The sequence below is a fragment of the Pezoporus flaviventris genome, unplaced genomic scaffold, assembly GCF_033815535.1.
Source record: "Pezoporus flaviventris isolate CSIRO_AGI_PZ_B2104156 unplaced genomic scaffold, CSIRO_AGI_Pfla_v1 ptg000002l, whole genome shotgun sequence".
NCBI lineage: Eukaryota > Metazoa > Chordata > Aves > Psittaciformes > Psittacidae > Pezoporus > Pezoporus flaviventris.
In genome coordinates, this window is record NW_026892550.1 from 69,946,656 (window position 1) to 69,962,720 (window position 16,065).

The 16,065-nt window shown below is 51.6% G+C and overlaps 1 protein-coding gene across 1 annotated transcript in view; it reads right to left on the reverse strand.

Moving 5' to 3' along the window:
- Positions 1 to 10,825: 10,825 nt before the first annotated feature.
- The window catches only part of LOC133274866 (adenylate cyclase type 10-like), a 28,205-nt gene continuing 22,965 nt past the window's right edge, over positions 10,826 to 16,065 (reverse strand). Inside the window, exons 21-27 of the mRNA XM_061464421.1 lie at positions 14,334 to 14,588; positions 13,370 to 13,708; positions 13,071 to 13,137; positions 12,423 to 12,594; positions 11,936 to 12,043; positions 11,599 to 11,777; positions 10,826 to 11,027 (exon numbers count right to left, since the gene is read on the reverse strand). Of these exons, the coding sequence (XP_061320405.1) occupies positions 10,826 to 11,027; positions 11,599 to 11,777; positions 11,936 to 12,043; positions 12,423 to 12,594; positions 13,071 to 13,137; positions 13,370 to 13,708; positions 14,334 to 14,588 (1,322 nt within the window). The remainder of the gene's footprint in view (positions 11,028 to 11,598; positions 11,778 to 11,935; positions 12,044 to 12,422; positions 12,595 to 13,070; positions 13,138 to 13,369; positions 13,709 to 14,333; positions 14,589 to 16,065) is intronic.

Sequence of the window (16,065 nt, forward strand, 5' to 3'; positions counted from 1 at the left end):
GTTATCTGGCAATGGAAGTAGTTAAGATTTTGTAAAGGGCTATGTGTATGAAAGCTTGGGGATGTTGAGTTTACACTTGCAGGTAGCAAGGAAAAATGTTTCCTTACTGTCCTGGGTCCAGCAGTAGCCGTCATTTTTCTCCTTCTTAGTAGCTGGTGCAGTGCTGTGTTTTTGACTTTAGCCTCGGAACGACGCTGATAACACCGATGTTTTTAGTTGTTGCTAAGTAATGTTTAGTCTGACCAAGGACTTTCTGAGTCTCATGCTCTGCCAGGGAGGAGGGGAAGCCAGGAGGAAGCAGAGACAGGACAGCTGACCCAGGGGAACAGAACAGGGGTGAGCAAGTGGCCCCGTGGTCCTTAGCTGCCGGCTGGGTTGAAACCATGACACATCTCCAGTGCAGACTTCCCTCCTGCCTCTCAAGGGGCTCCATGATGTTGGCTCCACGACACAGGCTCAAAATGCCAAAATTAATATTTATGGGGTAGAAGAAGGTGAATCCCATTGGTTGCAGATGCTGTCCCTACGTTAATATTTTTTTTCCTCCCCATAAAATCTAGTCTTTAGGTGCTGTTGCAGAATGACTCTAAGAGCAGGACCATAGAGTTCTGGAGGACTGTGCAAGCAAGGCAGGGGGTGGCCCCCACAGGTGGCCGGAGATCGGACCTGGGAGGAGAATGTGGAGGAAGCTGTGGGGGGGCTAACCAATACTGTTGTGCCAAGAAGGAGTGGCTGAATACCACTCCTATATATATGTGAACTGCGTCACAAATAAAGCAGAAGCTGCTTATCACCCATATTGGGTTAGCGTGTCTGCTTTTCCTCGCCGCTTACAAATGGCGCCCGAACAGGGACGCAGACTACAGGGCCCTGGTCGCTGGGGACCCGGATTACAGGGCTCCGACTAGCGGGGACCCGGGATACAGGGCCCCGACTAGCGGGGACCCAGATACAGGGCCCCGGTCGACGGGGACCCGGATACAGGGCCCTGACTAGCGGGGACCCGGATACAGGGCCCCGGTTTAACGGGGACCCGGATACACGGCCCCGCTCGACGGGGACCCGGAACGGCGAGTGAGCGGCGCCGGCGGCAGTGGCCGGGAAGCGCGGGCAATGCTGCTGCGGTGGCGTGACGGACCCGGGTGCTCGGACTAACCGAAAGGAATCCGCCGCTGGGGCGAACCAGACACTGCTGCGTCGGGAGGCCGATCCGGAGACCGAGGTTACAGGACGACCCAGAAGAAGATGATCTGGAAAAGGCTGGCCATGAAAATGGACCGAGAGGTAGCCCTGGACTTATTACAGTGCTTTTTATAAGAGCGGGGAACTGAGCCCTGAACTTTTTACAGTGCTTTTTATAAAGCGGGGAATTGAGCCTGAGACTCTAAAGCAGCTAGCAGGTCTAGCGGCTAGGGAAGGCTAAGGGATTTTTTTTGCAGATCCTAATACAATATTTGAGGAGAGTGAGTGGCGAAAGTTTGGTGATGAACTATTTGACTCAGTGCTTAATGATTATAAAAAGGCAAAGAAACTCGGTAAACCACGGAGGGAAGTAATGAACTGTATAAAAAGATACAAGGCAGAAAAGAAAACTGCCGCGGTAGCAACGGAGAAACTAGGAACAGACGTCCCCGGTCGGTTGAAACCGGGGGAAGATTACAACTCGTTCCCCCCCCCAACTCGCGGGAGCACAGGGTTTCCCCCCACCCCCCACCCCCACCCCCTTCCTTTTCTCCCCTTCCATCAGAAGGTGCCGCGGAGGAGGTGCAACCCCCTGCTCCCCCACCACCCCAGTTCCGAAAGTAGGGACTTTGAAAAGGACAGAGAAAGTATATTAGAAGGTATACGTATGATAAATGCCGAGGAATCCGAAAGAAAGAGGGCGGTGCCTCGGCGCCGGATCGATTGCGGCGCCACTTTGAAGCACGCAGTAGAAAATAGGGATCATGCGCGAGCGGGAGATTTAAAGGAACCGCGAGCCTCTCCAACCCACTATGCCCTAGAGTGAAAAAATTTTTAACTCAGTCACGGAGGAGCCAGGTCTGCAGATGGCTACATACCGAACGAGATACATCTGATAAGAAAGACACAGCTGCGAGCAACGGAGACCCCGAGTTCGGCGCAGGATCAGCCCCCGAATCCCCTGAATCCGAGCCAGATTTATATCCTCTGCTTCCAGACCCTGACTCTTCGTCTCCCGGGTGGGTCTGCTCAGACTTACTGGCCCTGGAGACGCTCAGTTGTAACAATGGATAATCAAAGAGGTGAACATTACCGGGGAATTTTCTGCAATGGGCATCTTTGCATATCCTGTGTTTACTACACAGCAGGGGGCTAAAGAGTGGGAAGCTCTTGATCTCAAAATAGTTAAGGAGGCCTGACAAACAGTGACCACGTATGCGTTACAATCCTCTTATACTCAAGCTGTATATGTTATGATTTTTTCTTGCAACTGACAGGGGGAGCCCATACAGTTTCTCTGTGATACTCATGTACTAGAAGTTGGTAAATATAAGTATGCCCAGGTTTCTATCAACCCTTGGAGACCTCTGTAGATACTGCTGGCCACTTCTTCCAGCACAGGCTGGCCACCTGTGTCGGAATGAGTGTGCATTTTGGTCAGTATAAAAGCCCAAGCCTCATACGATGTGGGGGAGGCAGAGCCTCTGCGGGGACGCCCGCTAAGGTTGAGCCTGCCACCTCGCACTGCAGTGATGCTTCTCGGAGCTGGTTTGCTGTTAGTCTCCACAGGGTCCTTGTGCCACGTTCTGTACGTGGGACTGTAGTGGGAGTAATGATGGCTTTTGCAGGGACTTAAAAAGAGGGGGGGAGGGAGAGAGAGTAATGATGCTGCACTTAACCTGTTTAACCCGTCTACTTCTCAAGAACTGAAGAACTGATAACCTGGGGGAGGGGGTATATTGGTGTCCTCCTGCCTACAGGTCCATGGTGACTGCCTGCAAAGTTTGTCAAGCCTTGCCATGAGCTGGACAGACGAATGGATAAACCTGATGCCTCAGCTACAGGAGCTGACCGTGATTACCCCAAGCAGAATGAGATAGAGGAAGAGAAAGAACAAATAACTGCAAAACATCACTTGGGGGCAACTGAAAAGTAACATCCTGAATATGTGTGCTTGTAAAATAGCTATTATTAGAGGTTGTGATTTTGTGTATAAAACCACCTGTATTTACTAGCTAGGTGCTAATAAGAAACTGCACCTTGTACTGTATAGATTTGTCACTTGTAAAAGAGATGTTAGAGTATGGAAATTTGCAGTAGCTGCTAGAAAATGCTAAGGCAAAAGCTAGAAAAATTTTAATACAATGGTAGTGTTATAAAGCAGGTGATGGAACAAATTTAAGAGGGGGGGAGAATTCCACTGGTAAGAAATTTCTTTGGCTAGTCCCTCACTGCCATCAGCATCTTCAACATGCTGCTGCACCCTGTAATAGTTACTCTGCTAATGTAAATGTGTGTGTGCCTTGCTGTAGTAGCAACTTGTTACTGGATGAAGCAGGTGAAACTGTGCATTGACAACAAGGTGCAAGGACTGAGGCTGACCAAATGCCTGCTACCACAATCAAGGGCAAGACTGGGTTGGCTTCTGTGTTTGCCACCAAGAAGAACCTTTAGCTCCGCTGTTGGCTGCAACCCAGCAGGCGTGGAGCGGTGGGGACACATGCCATGCCAGACCTTGATGTGAAGGATCAGAGAGCTATACAGCCTGTTATCAGAGAGCCATACAGCAGAAAAAAGGGGCAGGCCTAGGCAGCCTCTAGTTGGCATATGTTGGAAATATAATTTAGCCCGGATCCCCTGCTCAAGTAGAGCCACCCAAACCATATATAAAACATAAAGGGGGAAGATGTGGAGACGGTGTTCTCACAGGAGAATGCATAAGTGGTACATAAACTTTGAATAGTCCTGAAAGATACAGCAAGGCCATGGGAGGCCCGAAGAAGCTTAAGCAAGCAAGATAAGAGGCTGGAATTCACCAAGTTAATGAGAACTGTGGACTGTTGGCAAGCTTTCAAGGTTGAGTTCTCACAGCTGTGTTTAAGCAATTATATGTTAGTCACTAAGGGTCTTCAAAACATGTATCCAATCATAATATGCCAAATCACTGTAAGTGCTTCAGCTCAACTAAGCAGACTGGGTTGCTGAGTTGCTAAGCAGACAATTCTACATCGAAGGCAATTCCCGATTTGTTTTAATGTTGACTCTGTAAGACATGCAACACTGCAGAACCTTTTGTTGTTGGAACAGGGACATGGATGTGAAGAGTCTGATGGAATGTCTTGTATGAGTCTCTCTGATTATGTTAATTCGATGCACGCACAGCTGAGAACCCTGGCTCAGCTTACCCAGCAATAGTAAATGAGCAATATCCTAAGAATAACTAGATGGTTGTCTTCACGGGGCATTACAGGTTGAGTCAGACACTGCTGTTTAAAAGTATTGCACTTATGTATCATGATTAGGTTAATCATCGTAGCTATTAGACTTGTTTATAGTTGTGTGATAAAACAGGTGAACAGAATAACCCATAATGCCTTGCTTGCACAAAGAAAAAGGGGGGAATTGTTGCAGAATGACTCTAAGAGCAGGACCATAGAGTTCTGGAGGACTGTGCAAGCAAGGCAGGGGGTGGCCCCCACAGGTGGTCGGAGACCGGACCTGGGAGGACAATGTGGAGGAAGCTGTGGGGGGGCTAACCAATACTGTTGCGCCAAGAAGGAGTGGCTGAATACCACTCCTATATATGTGTGAACTGCGTCACAAATAAGGTAGAAGTTGCTTATCACCCATATTGGGTTGGCCTGTCTGATTCTCCTCGCCGCTTACAAGGTGCCACCAGTTCATTTCCCCAGTTAATTCTTGAATCCTCATGAAAAATAACGTAGTAAAGCTGGGATAACCCCAGGAGTGGAGGAGCAGGCTTGCCTGTGCTACACGTTCCCTGCATTGAGGGTCTGTTCTGCTGCAGGTCTGATGCTGCCAGACACAGGCAGGGGTAGGCAGGATCAAATGCAATCATTAGGCATGTTTCATAGGATTGACCAGGAAGAGTCATTCCTGCGTGAGAGGCCAGGCCGGGACCTTGTTGAGAGCCACAGAGTGGCTGGCACATGCCCTTTGTACCTGGGGGGACGTTACTGGGGTCCATTTGGGGGCGTTTCTCTCTCCAACCACAGCCAACACCAACCAATGCCACTCATCTTCACTGCTGGAACCCCACCAAGGTCGAGCTGGTCCAGTGCCGAAAAAACATCAGGGCTCAGAGCTGTTTAATGCAGAGGGGAGAAGGAGATGAACCCCAAGCAGTGGCTCTTACACAAGAAGTAATCAACTCTGCAGCGATGCCTTGCACTATTTTCTGTTTTGCTCTGTCCCAGAGCACTTAAATCAATCCAGTTTAGTCTCACTGCTTCTCAGGTTAAAAATCCCCCCTAAGACAAAATCTTCCAGCTTTCAGAGGGGGAAAATCTGGGAAATGACCCCTCCAGGATACATTCACACTGACCTAAATGAGGTTAAAGCCGCCTGCTGAAGCAAGAAAGTGCAGGCATATCACGCAGTGCACTGATTGATTACTATTAAGACCACACAGACATGGATATTTTCCTTCCCGCTTCTCCCAGATCACTTTGCCAGGATCCCAGTGGCACCCAACAGCCAGACCACGCACATAAAACCGACAAATGAGACTCTTCATCAGTATGGTGTGCTGGGTTCAGCAGTAGCAGTCATTTTCATCCTTCTTACTAGCTGGTGCAGTGCTGTGTTTTTGACTTTAGTCTGAGAATAATGCGGTAACACACCGGTGTTTTTAGCTGTTGCTAAGACACCTCATGCCATCAAGGCAGAGATGTAACATACAGATGGGCTCGTGATCAAGGGGTGAACTTAACAATGGACACTATTGCCAAGGTTATTCATGAGTGTGAAACGTGCTGCAGTTAAGCAAGCCAAGCGGTTAAAGCCTCTTTGGTATGGAGGACGATGGCTGAAGTACAAATATGGGGAGGCCTGGCAGATTGATTGTATCACACTCCCACCAACCCGCCAAGGCAAGCACCATGTGCTTACCGTGGTGGAAGCAACCACCGGATGGCTGGAGACACACGCCGTGCCCCACGCCACTGCCCGGAACACTATCCTGGGCCTTGAGAAACAGATTTTGTGGTGACACAGCACCCCACAGAGAATTGAGTCAGACAATGGGACTCATTTCTGGAATAACCTTATAGACGCTTGGGCCAAAGAGCATGGCATTGAGTGGGTATATCACATCCCCTACCATGCACCAGCCTCTGGGAAATCGAACGGTACGATGTTAAAAACTACACTGAGAGGAATGGGTGGTGGGACTTTCAAGCATTGGGATACACACTTACCAAAGGCCACCTGGTTGGTCAACACCAGAGGATCTGCCAACAGGGCTGGCCCAGCCCAGTCAGAACTTTCACATACTGTAGAAGGGGATAAAGTTCCTGTGGTGCACATGAAGAATTTGCTGGAGAAGACGGTCTGGGTTATTCCTGCTTCAGGTAAAGGCAGACCCACTCGTGGGACTGCTTTTGCTCAGGGACCCGGATATACTTGGTGGGTGATGGGGGAAGATGGGGAATTCCCGTGTGTACCTCAAGGAGATTCAGTCTGGGGGGAAAACAGCCAATGAACTCAATTATATGCTGTTGCCTGGTATATAACACTTTTATAGCCCATCAGCTGGATGCCCATCCCCACCACTCTGGGCTTTGAAAAGAAGAAATGTGCTGTCATGATCATCAGTGGAGAATAAAGTCATGGGAAAAGCCAGCAGCAGCAGCAGAACTCTCCTCACGTCACCATCAACTGACCCTGACTTCCCTCCGACCATCATCCCAACAAGGAATGAACTTTGACAAAACCAGGTGAGCTCAGGGGAAGCAGGGGGAGGAAGAAGGGAGAGGAAAGAGCGAGCGGCTGTGTGGTTCTGGGTTACAGGCTCAGCTTAAACCACGAAATACGGTTATTACAGTGAAGGATGATGGAACGGGCTAACACTCAAACCGGGATGGAGGAATGCCCTAAACCGAACCTAAGTAATTTCCTTAAAAATCATAAAGAAACAAACTGGGGAAGTTGAAGGGGGAGAGAGCAAGGCGGGGGGGAGGGGGGGGGGGGAACCCCAAAGGTATGAAAATAGCTTGGGTGCTAAAGGGGATCCTGCTGAGCCACAAGACCCACCCATTCCTTCCTCTGAACATACTTTCTTGGTGTTTTACCGGCTACTGCGAGGTAACAGCTGTCTGGGGAAGCAATATTCACCCTTCATGTGGGAAAAATGGAACTCTATCAATAATCAAGGTAACTGCAGCCTGCAAAATGCACAGGGAAGAGGCAAGGCCAGTCATGCTGTGCTTGAAGCTTCCCTGAAGCTGTTTGTTCAGGTCAGCTCTTCCATCCGCTTTGTCTTTCCCTCAAACCCAGGTTTCAAGCCCCTTCCCCAGTTACCCCCAAAACCACCCCACGCCACCGTCTCCCACTCAAACCTTCCCCTTCCACTGTTCCACAGGTTCCCAAAACCTTTATTTCACACACAGCCCTTTCCACCCACTTCCACAGCCCCACACACTCTCCTCAGGGAGAGGCACCCTCCCCACACCGCAGCTCTGAACCTCTGCAGCCACCTACAGGGCTGGGAGCAGCATTTTCGTTACAGGAAACCCCTCTCATTTGGAGCTAATGTAGACCTGCAGGCTCCTGGAAATCTGGGAGCAGTGTTTCCCTCAGGAGCCCCCATCACCTCAACCCCTCTCTCGTCCGGGACAGCCTTTCCGTTGTTTCCACCTTCTTTCTGCACCTCAGCCCCGGGGCATCCCCTCAGACCACTCCAGGGGGCGGAAATACCATCTCAGATTCAACTTTTCCATTTTACATCTCGCTCAGGAGGCTTGTTGTCCTGAAGTTACCCTCAAGTTTTGCTGCGGCTGGAAATGAAACCACCTGTAAGTGGCCATAAAGCTGCCAGCGGCATGGACCAGCACCCTTCCGGCAACGAGACTACCCGTCCTTTGGAGAGGCAGCTCTCTCGACGCCCCAGAGCCCAAGGCTGGTATGAGCGTGGCTCTCTTACCAGGATCCCTGCCCAGCTGCAGAGGACTGGATGTGGCTGGGCTGGATATCACACTGGGACTCCCACCCTCAGCCACTGACACGTGCTCCCACTGTACCTGGCAAAGGAAGGTGGCTCTGGTAAGCTCCTCCAGGAGCTGAAACCACAGCCCTGAGCACAGTGAGCACGCAGCTTTTGCTCTTCATGTCACAGAATCATAGTATCCCAGACTGGTTTGGGTTACAAGCGACCTTAAAGCTCATCCAGTCCCAACCCCCTGCCACGGGCAGGGTCACCTTCCACTAGAGCAGGTTGCTCCAAGCCCTGACGAGCCTGGCCTTGAGCACTGCCAGCGATGGGGGAGCCACAGCTTCTCCAGAAGAAAGGACCTCAGCTCATGGCCAGGGGAAAGGCCACATCGCCCAAGGCCTGGCTCAGCCGGTAACTTGTACAGGTGCTGCTGGGGCCAGCCAAGTGCTCGGTTGGAGTCTCATGGCCCTCGCACCCCAGCCCATCCGCAGCGGGGCGGAAAGCCGCAAGTGGCTGGGGCTCCAGGCGAGGTTCAGTGCTCAAGGTGGTGGAGCTGGCCCCTCGCAGCAGTCTAAATGCACCAAACAGCTTGCCTGTGCTCCTGACTGTGAGGATGGCAGGCACGGACCCAGAGGTAGAGTACAAGCTGGATTGCTTATTACAAGGATTACACGACATTTATACGCTTCCAAGCAATTAGCCAAGCACCTCTGTGTCTGCCTTGCGGTTACGTTTACGACATCGGGCAAAAGGTGTACCTGATCTTTCTTATCAACATCCTCTTTCCAGTTCTGACATCCTTGTTCCTTCCCGCAACGCGGAGGTGGAGGCGGCACGCCCGTGCTCTGCAGCTTCTTGTCCCGCTGCCACCAGGCGCAGCCCCTCGGCCGGAGGAAAGCCGCCGCCGCTGCCTCCGCCCGGTTCTCGCGGGAGCGCCATTTTCCTTCCCGTCGCTTCGCCTCGTGACGGACGGGATATGTAGCATTCAGATTTTGGGGCAGGTTTACATCACCTTGATTTTCTGCTGCTTTTTTAATGTTTCTCCACATGTCATGCGCTGCGTCTACCTGAGCCGGGCAGGGCCAGGCAAACACTGGTGATGGCTCTGGGATGGGCAGCGAGTGCTGCTGACAGCAGCCCCAGAGCACCCAGAGCAACAGGAGAAGCCTCGCTCGACCCTGCAGACCTCGCAGCGTGCGCAGCAGGACCCCAGGCACGAGCCAGGCTGGCCTCGCCACACGCGACGTCACAAGGGGGGGTCAGTGCACCCTGTGCCCTGGAACCGGCAGATCCCGCTGCAGCCGCCCTCCGCAGGGTCCTGCTGACCCCAAAGAGAAGGCCCCGGCCCCCAGGACTCTCCCAGCCCTGCAAGAGGCCGCACAGCGGCAGCACTAGCAGTGCTCCACTGACTCTGGAGCGAAGGAGATCAACAAATGCACACGTTCAAGAAGTTCCAAGGAAGGCCGTAGGGCATCTGGGCTGTACCAGTAACACGTGGGTGAGGTGAGACACTTCACTTGGACTGAGGATGGGAAATGTACAGTGTATACACCAGATGGACATGTCAGTGAAGCTGTACCTGTCAGTCTGAGGACCCTTTTTACCATCAGGTGACTACCACTGCTGGTAAAAAGTACTGGAAGTTGCTCATTTCCCTGCCTCCAGGTGTGAACTTCCACCTCATGGCTCTTCTAACTTGTTAAGACTTGGATGATATTGAATGCTTGCAAAGGATTTAATCCAGGGAGCCACTGGATTTGTTTAGATGAGACCACTGGGCTGAAGATAGTATTCATAGTATTACGTGAAAACTAATACATGCTTTTATATAATAGACTTCTATAATGCAACAGGATTTTAAAAGCTCTTTTAAAATGACTGCACTTGGCTGGAAAATCCTTGCGAAAAGAGGTAGATAATTTTAAAATCAATTTAAACAATAAGTAAAATGGAAAAAAAAACAACAAAAACCCAACAAAAACCAACCAAGCCCAGCAAATACTCCCAAATAAATGCCTACTTCTCCTGTCCTTTCCCTTCTCTGTCCTGCTCCTTTTGATGCAGCCCAGGATATGGTTTGCTTTCTGGGCTGTGAGCGCACACTGAAGCCGGCTCAGGTTCAGTTTCTCATTGACCAAATGCTCAAAAGGAACATGACCAGCAGGTCAAAGGAGGGGATCCTGCCCCTCTACTCTGCTCTCATGAGACCTCACTTGGAGTATTGTGTGCAGTTCCATTGTCCTCAACATAAAAAGGACATGGAACTGTTGGAACAAGTCCAGAGGAGGGCCACGAGGATGATCATTGGACTGGAGCACCTCCCGTATGAAGACAGGCTGAGAAAGTTGGGGCTGTTCAGCCTGGAGAAGAGAAGGCTGCGTGGAGACCTCATAGCAGCCTTCCAGTATCTGAACGGGGGCTATAGGGATGCTGGGGATGGACTCTTCATTAGGGACGCAACAAAAACCAACCAAGCCCAGCAAATACTCCCAAGTAACTGCCTGCTTCTCCTGTCCTTTCCCTTCTGTGTCCTGGGAGATATTTACAGATCCTGTAACAATAAAAGGATTTAATCTGAATGCGAAGGGACACATGAATATTTAATAATTTGTATGTATTGCTTCTTACGGTACTACAAATATTTGGAGAGTACCGTCTTTCTCCAAATGTAAGATAGATGGTGGTAATGAACTATATGATCATTTCCAAGCCAGCATCATAGCTCGTGCAGGCTGCTGACAGATACAAGTCCACTGCCCTGTCTGTGCTGGCCCTCATGCGCGCTGCCAGGCAGGACAGCCTCCATCCAGCAGAAGTGCCCTCCAGCCTGAAGAGGTGCTCCAGTAAGGAAAGACAGCGGCTCTGCCGCAGCAGCCAGGCGAGCTTCTTCTTCCTGCCAAGCAAGAGAAACTGCTAGGCCCAGAGGCTTTAGCTCTACAGGCTAGAGCCTATGAGCTGGGTCAGACAGGGCCAGGGGGCAAAACGGGTGCCAGACAAGACCGTTACACTTCCTTGGAGGAAATAGAGCTGATGGAGGGGGAGCTGCCAGAAGGGAAAGGGGCAAACAACAAGTACCACAGTGGGAAGCTGGCCGCTAGAGAGGATGTTGGCCTGACAGCACCAGGGGGGCCAAGCTCCTCTTACTGCTCCTTCTCCATGCCCTGGTCCTGCCTCCAGCCCCCCCACCCCTTTTCAGTACAGCTCTCTCTTCCCAGCCAGCACCAATCCACTGCCACAACTCGTGCCAGCAGACACATCCCTGGCTGCAAGCTGCTTTGATACCCTAAGGTATGCTTTGTTCCAAGGGCCTCAGAGGGAGGGAGGGAGAGAGGAACTTTATCGTTCCCTGTTCTACCCTCACATTGCTCTGTGTGGCCTCAAGCCTCGTCAGGTCTGTGCCCATATGCCTGTGACCAGGTAGGAAATAACTCTTTCTCCCCCGGGTTCTTGGTCGTGTTTCTTACTGGGCCTTCTGTGGAAGGGAAGATGCTCTTCTGGCAACATAAGTGGCACACTGCAATTTTTCAACCTGCGACCTGACAAAGTCTTCAGCGCGGTTCCGGGGAAATGGCCTTCCAAGCAGGCTCAAAGCCTTTCTGATCATTTTCTTTGCCAGCTCTGTGCGTCCCACACCATAGCAGACCTGCACAGGAAAAGGGAAACATCGCAATGTGGACTAGATGCCCAAGAGACTGCAGGGATCTGCCAGTGGCCAGAGAAGCCAGAGCTCTCCTGTCCACTGCATCTGGGGAAGGCATCCAGCTCCATCACTCAGGAGATCCCTCCAGACCGCGCCTTTACCTCCCCTTTGAGGCTGAAGAAGGTGGCATCTTCAAAGCGGGATATCACATTCGCTTTACTCTTTAGAGAGTTCCTCAGGATATCTGCTTCGCTCAGCTTCCTGAGGGCCTTTGTGAAAGCACACGGAGAGCAGGTGAGATTAGTGCAGAGCCCATGGCTACCCTTGTCCTCCCCCATTGCCTCTGGCATCTGTCTTCAGAGGGTCTGTTTCTTCCCCTGGTGATACCTGCACAAACAGTCATGTTTTTGACTGTGTGCCTCAGAGCACAGGCACCACGGATCGTTCAGGCCTCCTCCCTGCTAATGCCCCTCATGCTAAGGGCACAGCACCCAATGCCTCTTCCCACACAAGAGGCAAACCAAAGGAAGAAGTGAGGCTCAGAGCTCAACATCTTCCTTCCAAGGACCCACAAAGTCGTGTCCTAGTGCAACGCAAACTTGTCCTTCCCAGAGCCAGGCAGGACACACTGCAAGCAGGGCGACTCACCATGTAGTAGTTGGAGACATGCAGGTAGGCAGCTGCAGTCTCCAGAAGATAGTAAAAGGCTCTGGCAGCATTGCCCAGTGTTGTGTAGTGGTGAACCAATGGCACAAGCACTGACTCCACGATGCCTTTGCAGTCACATGAGAGCGCATTGTTGTCCTCTCTGTCAGTCGCACTACCCAGAGGACAGTGCCCAGGGGAAGAAGAGAGCAAAGAATACAAGGGTATCATCTAGAGTGGTCTTCCTTCCCAGAGACAACATCAAAAGCCCTTTGTGCAAAGCAGAGCAGGAAGCCACAGACAGGTACTAGTCATACAAGTCCTTTGGGAGGAGGGAGTAAGGAAGAAGCTAGGCTTTCTGTCACCTCCCACAGGCAAACCACCTGAGCCCTTGTGGTGGCTTTTTCCCTGTAGATTTTGCAGTACTACTCTGCAGGAACTGGAAAGCGAGGGCTTCTTTGACACTGAGCCGTGGGCGTCCTTAAGCACTCACTCATCTCCACAGCCATCTCCTCTCAGCTCCCACCCCACGGAAAGCCTCTTCGCTAAGCTAGAGTCACGGCTGACAGCCAAAAGCCAGCATTTTCTTTGTCTCCTCTGCACACCCTGAACTCACTCGCTTCAAAAAGAATCAGAACCTTGTCTGCTCACCCAAAATCCTCTTCCACAAAAGCTTGCTGCTGCTGCTGCTCCTGCTCCTCCTGAGTATCTGTAATACCTTGAAAGAAAACCAGGGACACCTCCCACATGTATCCTGGGATAAGAGTTGCTCTCCCTCTCCCAGTAGGCCTGCAAGGATCCTTGCAAGGTGCTAACACACTGAGGAAAGTCTGCAGTGGGTGTCCACTCCTGCTGGGCTCGTTCCTAGCAGATCTACTCCCACTCGACCCCCAGCACCAATCCCTGGGCTCCCGGAGGGCCCAAATTACAGAGCATGGTGCACAGCATACCTGCAGAGATGTAAAACCTCTCCTTCTTCAGCTGTTTTCCAGCCAGCACCAAGGCCTTCCAGGTGTGTGGGTCATCCCCATCATCAAAGTCCTTACAGCTCCCTTTGTCCTGGGTGCTGCTGACAGCGAAGCGGTGGAAGACAATAAAGTCCCCTTGGCCGCAGCTCTGGCATTTGTGTGCATACCGCTCCAGGAAGGCAGCACACTTGGAGTGCAGGGTGACCCGCTGTTTCTGGACCCACAGCTCGTAGGCAGCCTCCTGCAGCAGCGGCTTATGGAACATCAGCACACCAAATGGACACCCCACACTCTGCTTGCTTGGGGGGGAGGTCTCCACACCTGCAAGGCAAAGGGCCTTTGTATGAGCCCAAGCTGTGGCCAGATGGGGAGCCAGTCATGCCTCGGTGCACATCCTGAATAGCAACAGTGCTGCTGCACGCCAAGCCCTGCAGCATGGGGTGAAAGGGCTGATGCTAGCACAGCCTTGGGGATGCAGTTCTCAGCTGCACTGGTCCAGGCAGGAGCTGGGGATGTTGTTGCCAGCCAAAGCAAGCCCCAGCCAGCACTTTCTCCCCGCTCTTGGCATGGCAGCCACCAGCCTCCTGAGCAGGAACCCTGCATCACAGGGTAATCAAAGCCCAATAAAAGCTTGCTGAAGACCCTGGGCCATTCTGGAGGGCATCTTTTGTCTGGATGCTGCAGGTGGCTGGGAGAGGATGTCAGGGATTCCACTCGTCCCATGCCTGCGCTACGAGCAGCACTTGGATTCAGGGGAGCAGAGGCATTTGGGACAGCTGGTGGGAACTTCCCTCCAGTGCAAACCTAGTGTGCTTTCAGACTGACTTGTAACAGCTTTGACAAACCCATCCCCAACAGCCATGCCAGCCCTCACAGGAAGGGAATCACGCCACGCCCTTAGGAGCCCATCTGGGAGCTCCTTGTCCACCCCACTGCTACCACTTACCAATCTCTGCCTGCGGAGGGGTGGCTGGCTCCTTGCTAGGATCTTGGACGTCTTCTGGCTCCTCAGTGCTCTCCGTCCACTTGAGGATGTTGTCACTCACTAGACTGTCCAACAAGGTAGTCATCTTGTGCCTCATTCTAATCGGAAGAATGTATGACAGCAGCTGGGTAGTGAACACCGGCCCGATGATGGCTGCAAACTTCAAAACAGTCTGCTCCAGTGGGGTGATCTCGTCCAGCTGAGCCAGCACAATCTCTGTCAAGGAGAAGCCACACGTCTCAGTCCTACCTCTTCCCCACACTGAGGCTGGAGGCACTGCAAAGATTCGACGCATGAACAGGATAGGCTTTGGCCCTACACTGGCCACTTCTGGGCAATTGCAGCCCAGGACAGGTGTCTGCACAATGGCTCCGCTCCTACTGGATTTGCAGTTCACAGGGCCTGGGAAAAAGTGAGACACTCAACAGACACACTCCCCCACTGGGATAGGGCAGGATCCAGCAGGTACATGCGTCCCACAATGTGCCCTGCCAAACCTGGACTAGGTTTTTGCCAGCCCTGCAAGCAGGGAACAGACAACTTTCACCACCTCAGAGGTGAACTCAGAGCTCCCGAGAAAGGTTGTCTCAACTCAGCCAGACCTTACTCTTCTTTTCTTTGACTTTTCTTCTTGGGTTGCTTTGGGCAAAACAACTTAAGAGCAGGAATGTTTCTTCAAGGTTCATACAAATGGCTACTGACAGACAGGAGGGACATTCAACAGTCATTGACAGTTCCCCTGGCTACAGGTGAACTTCCATGAAAATCCACAGGAAAGTGGTTTATTTTTTTTAATTACGTGTGTCTTGGGTTCAGCAGTAGCAGTCATTTTTCTCCTTCTTAGTAGCTGGTGCACTGCTGTGTTTTTGACTTTAGCCTCGGAACAACGCTTGTAACACCGATGTTTTTAGTTGTTGCTAAGTAATGTTTAGTCTGACCAAGGATCTTCTGAGTCTCATGCTCTGCCAGGGAGGAGGGGAAGCCAGGAGGAAGCAGAGACAGGACAGCTGACCCAGACTAGCCAAAGAGGTATTCCATACCACAGCACATCATGCCCAGGATGTAAACTGGGGGCAGTTACCAGGAAGGGTTAGATCACTGCTTGGTCGGACTGGGTATCGGTTGGCAGGTGGTGAGCGGTTGTATTCTCTTCCCTTGTTATTTCCCTTATCATTATTATTATTGGTGGTAGCAGTAGTGGTTTGTGTTATACCTTAGTTACTGAACTGTTCTTATCTCAACCCATTGGAGTTACATTCTTTCCATTCTCCTCCCCATCCCTCCGGGAGGGGGGGTGGGGGGGTGGGGGGGAGTGACAGTGTGAGATGCGTGGCTGGGCTTAAACCACCACAACATGCCATGAAACCACTGTTAGCTGGGGAACTCAAAAAGAAAGTAGCAAGATAGAAGCTGTGTTCAAAGGTGAGTCAGAGGCAAGTCAAATTTTTGTCCCAGTAGAAGATTTGCTTCTGTGAGAAAAGGGAGTCATTTTAGTGTTGCATCAACAACTTCTCCTCTTCTACCTGCTGCTGGAAAGCAACCAGCAGGCTCAAGCTGCTCCACACACAGGAAGGAAAAATGGTTGCCCACAATGCCAGGACTGTTGCTGGTTGGAGCAGAGCCACCTTTTCCAAGGACAGCCCCAAAGCTGAGAGGGTGACTCTGCAGCACAGTGATGCCCAGCCTCCCTCCA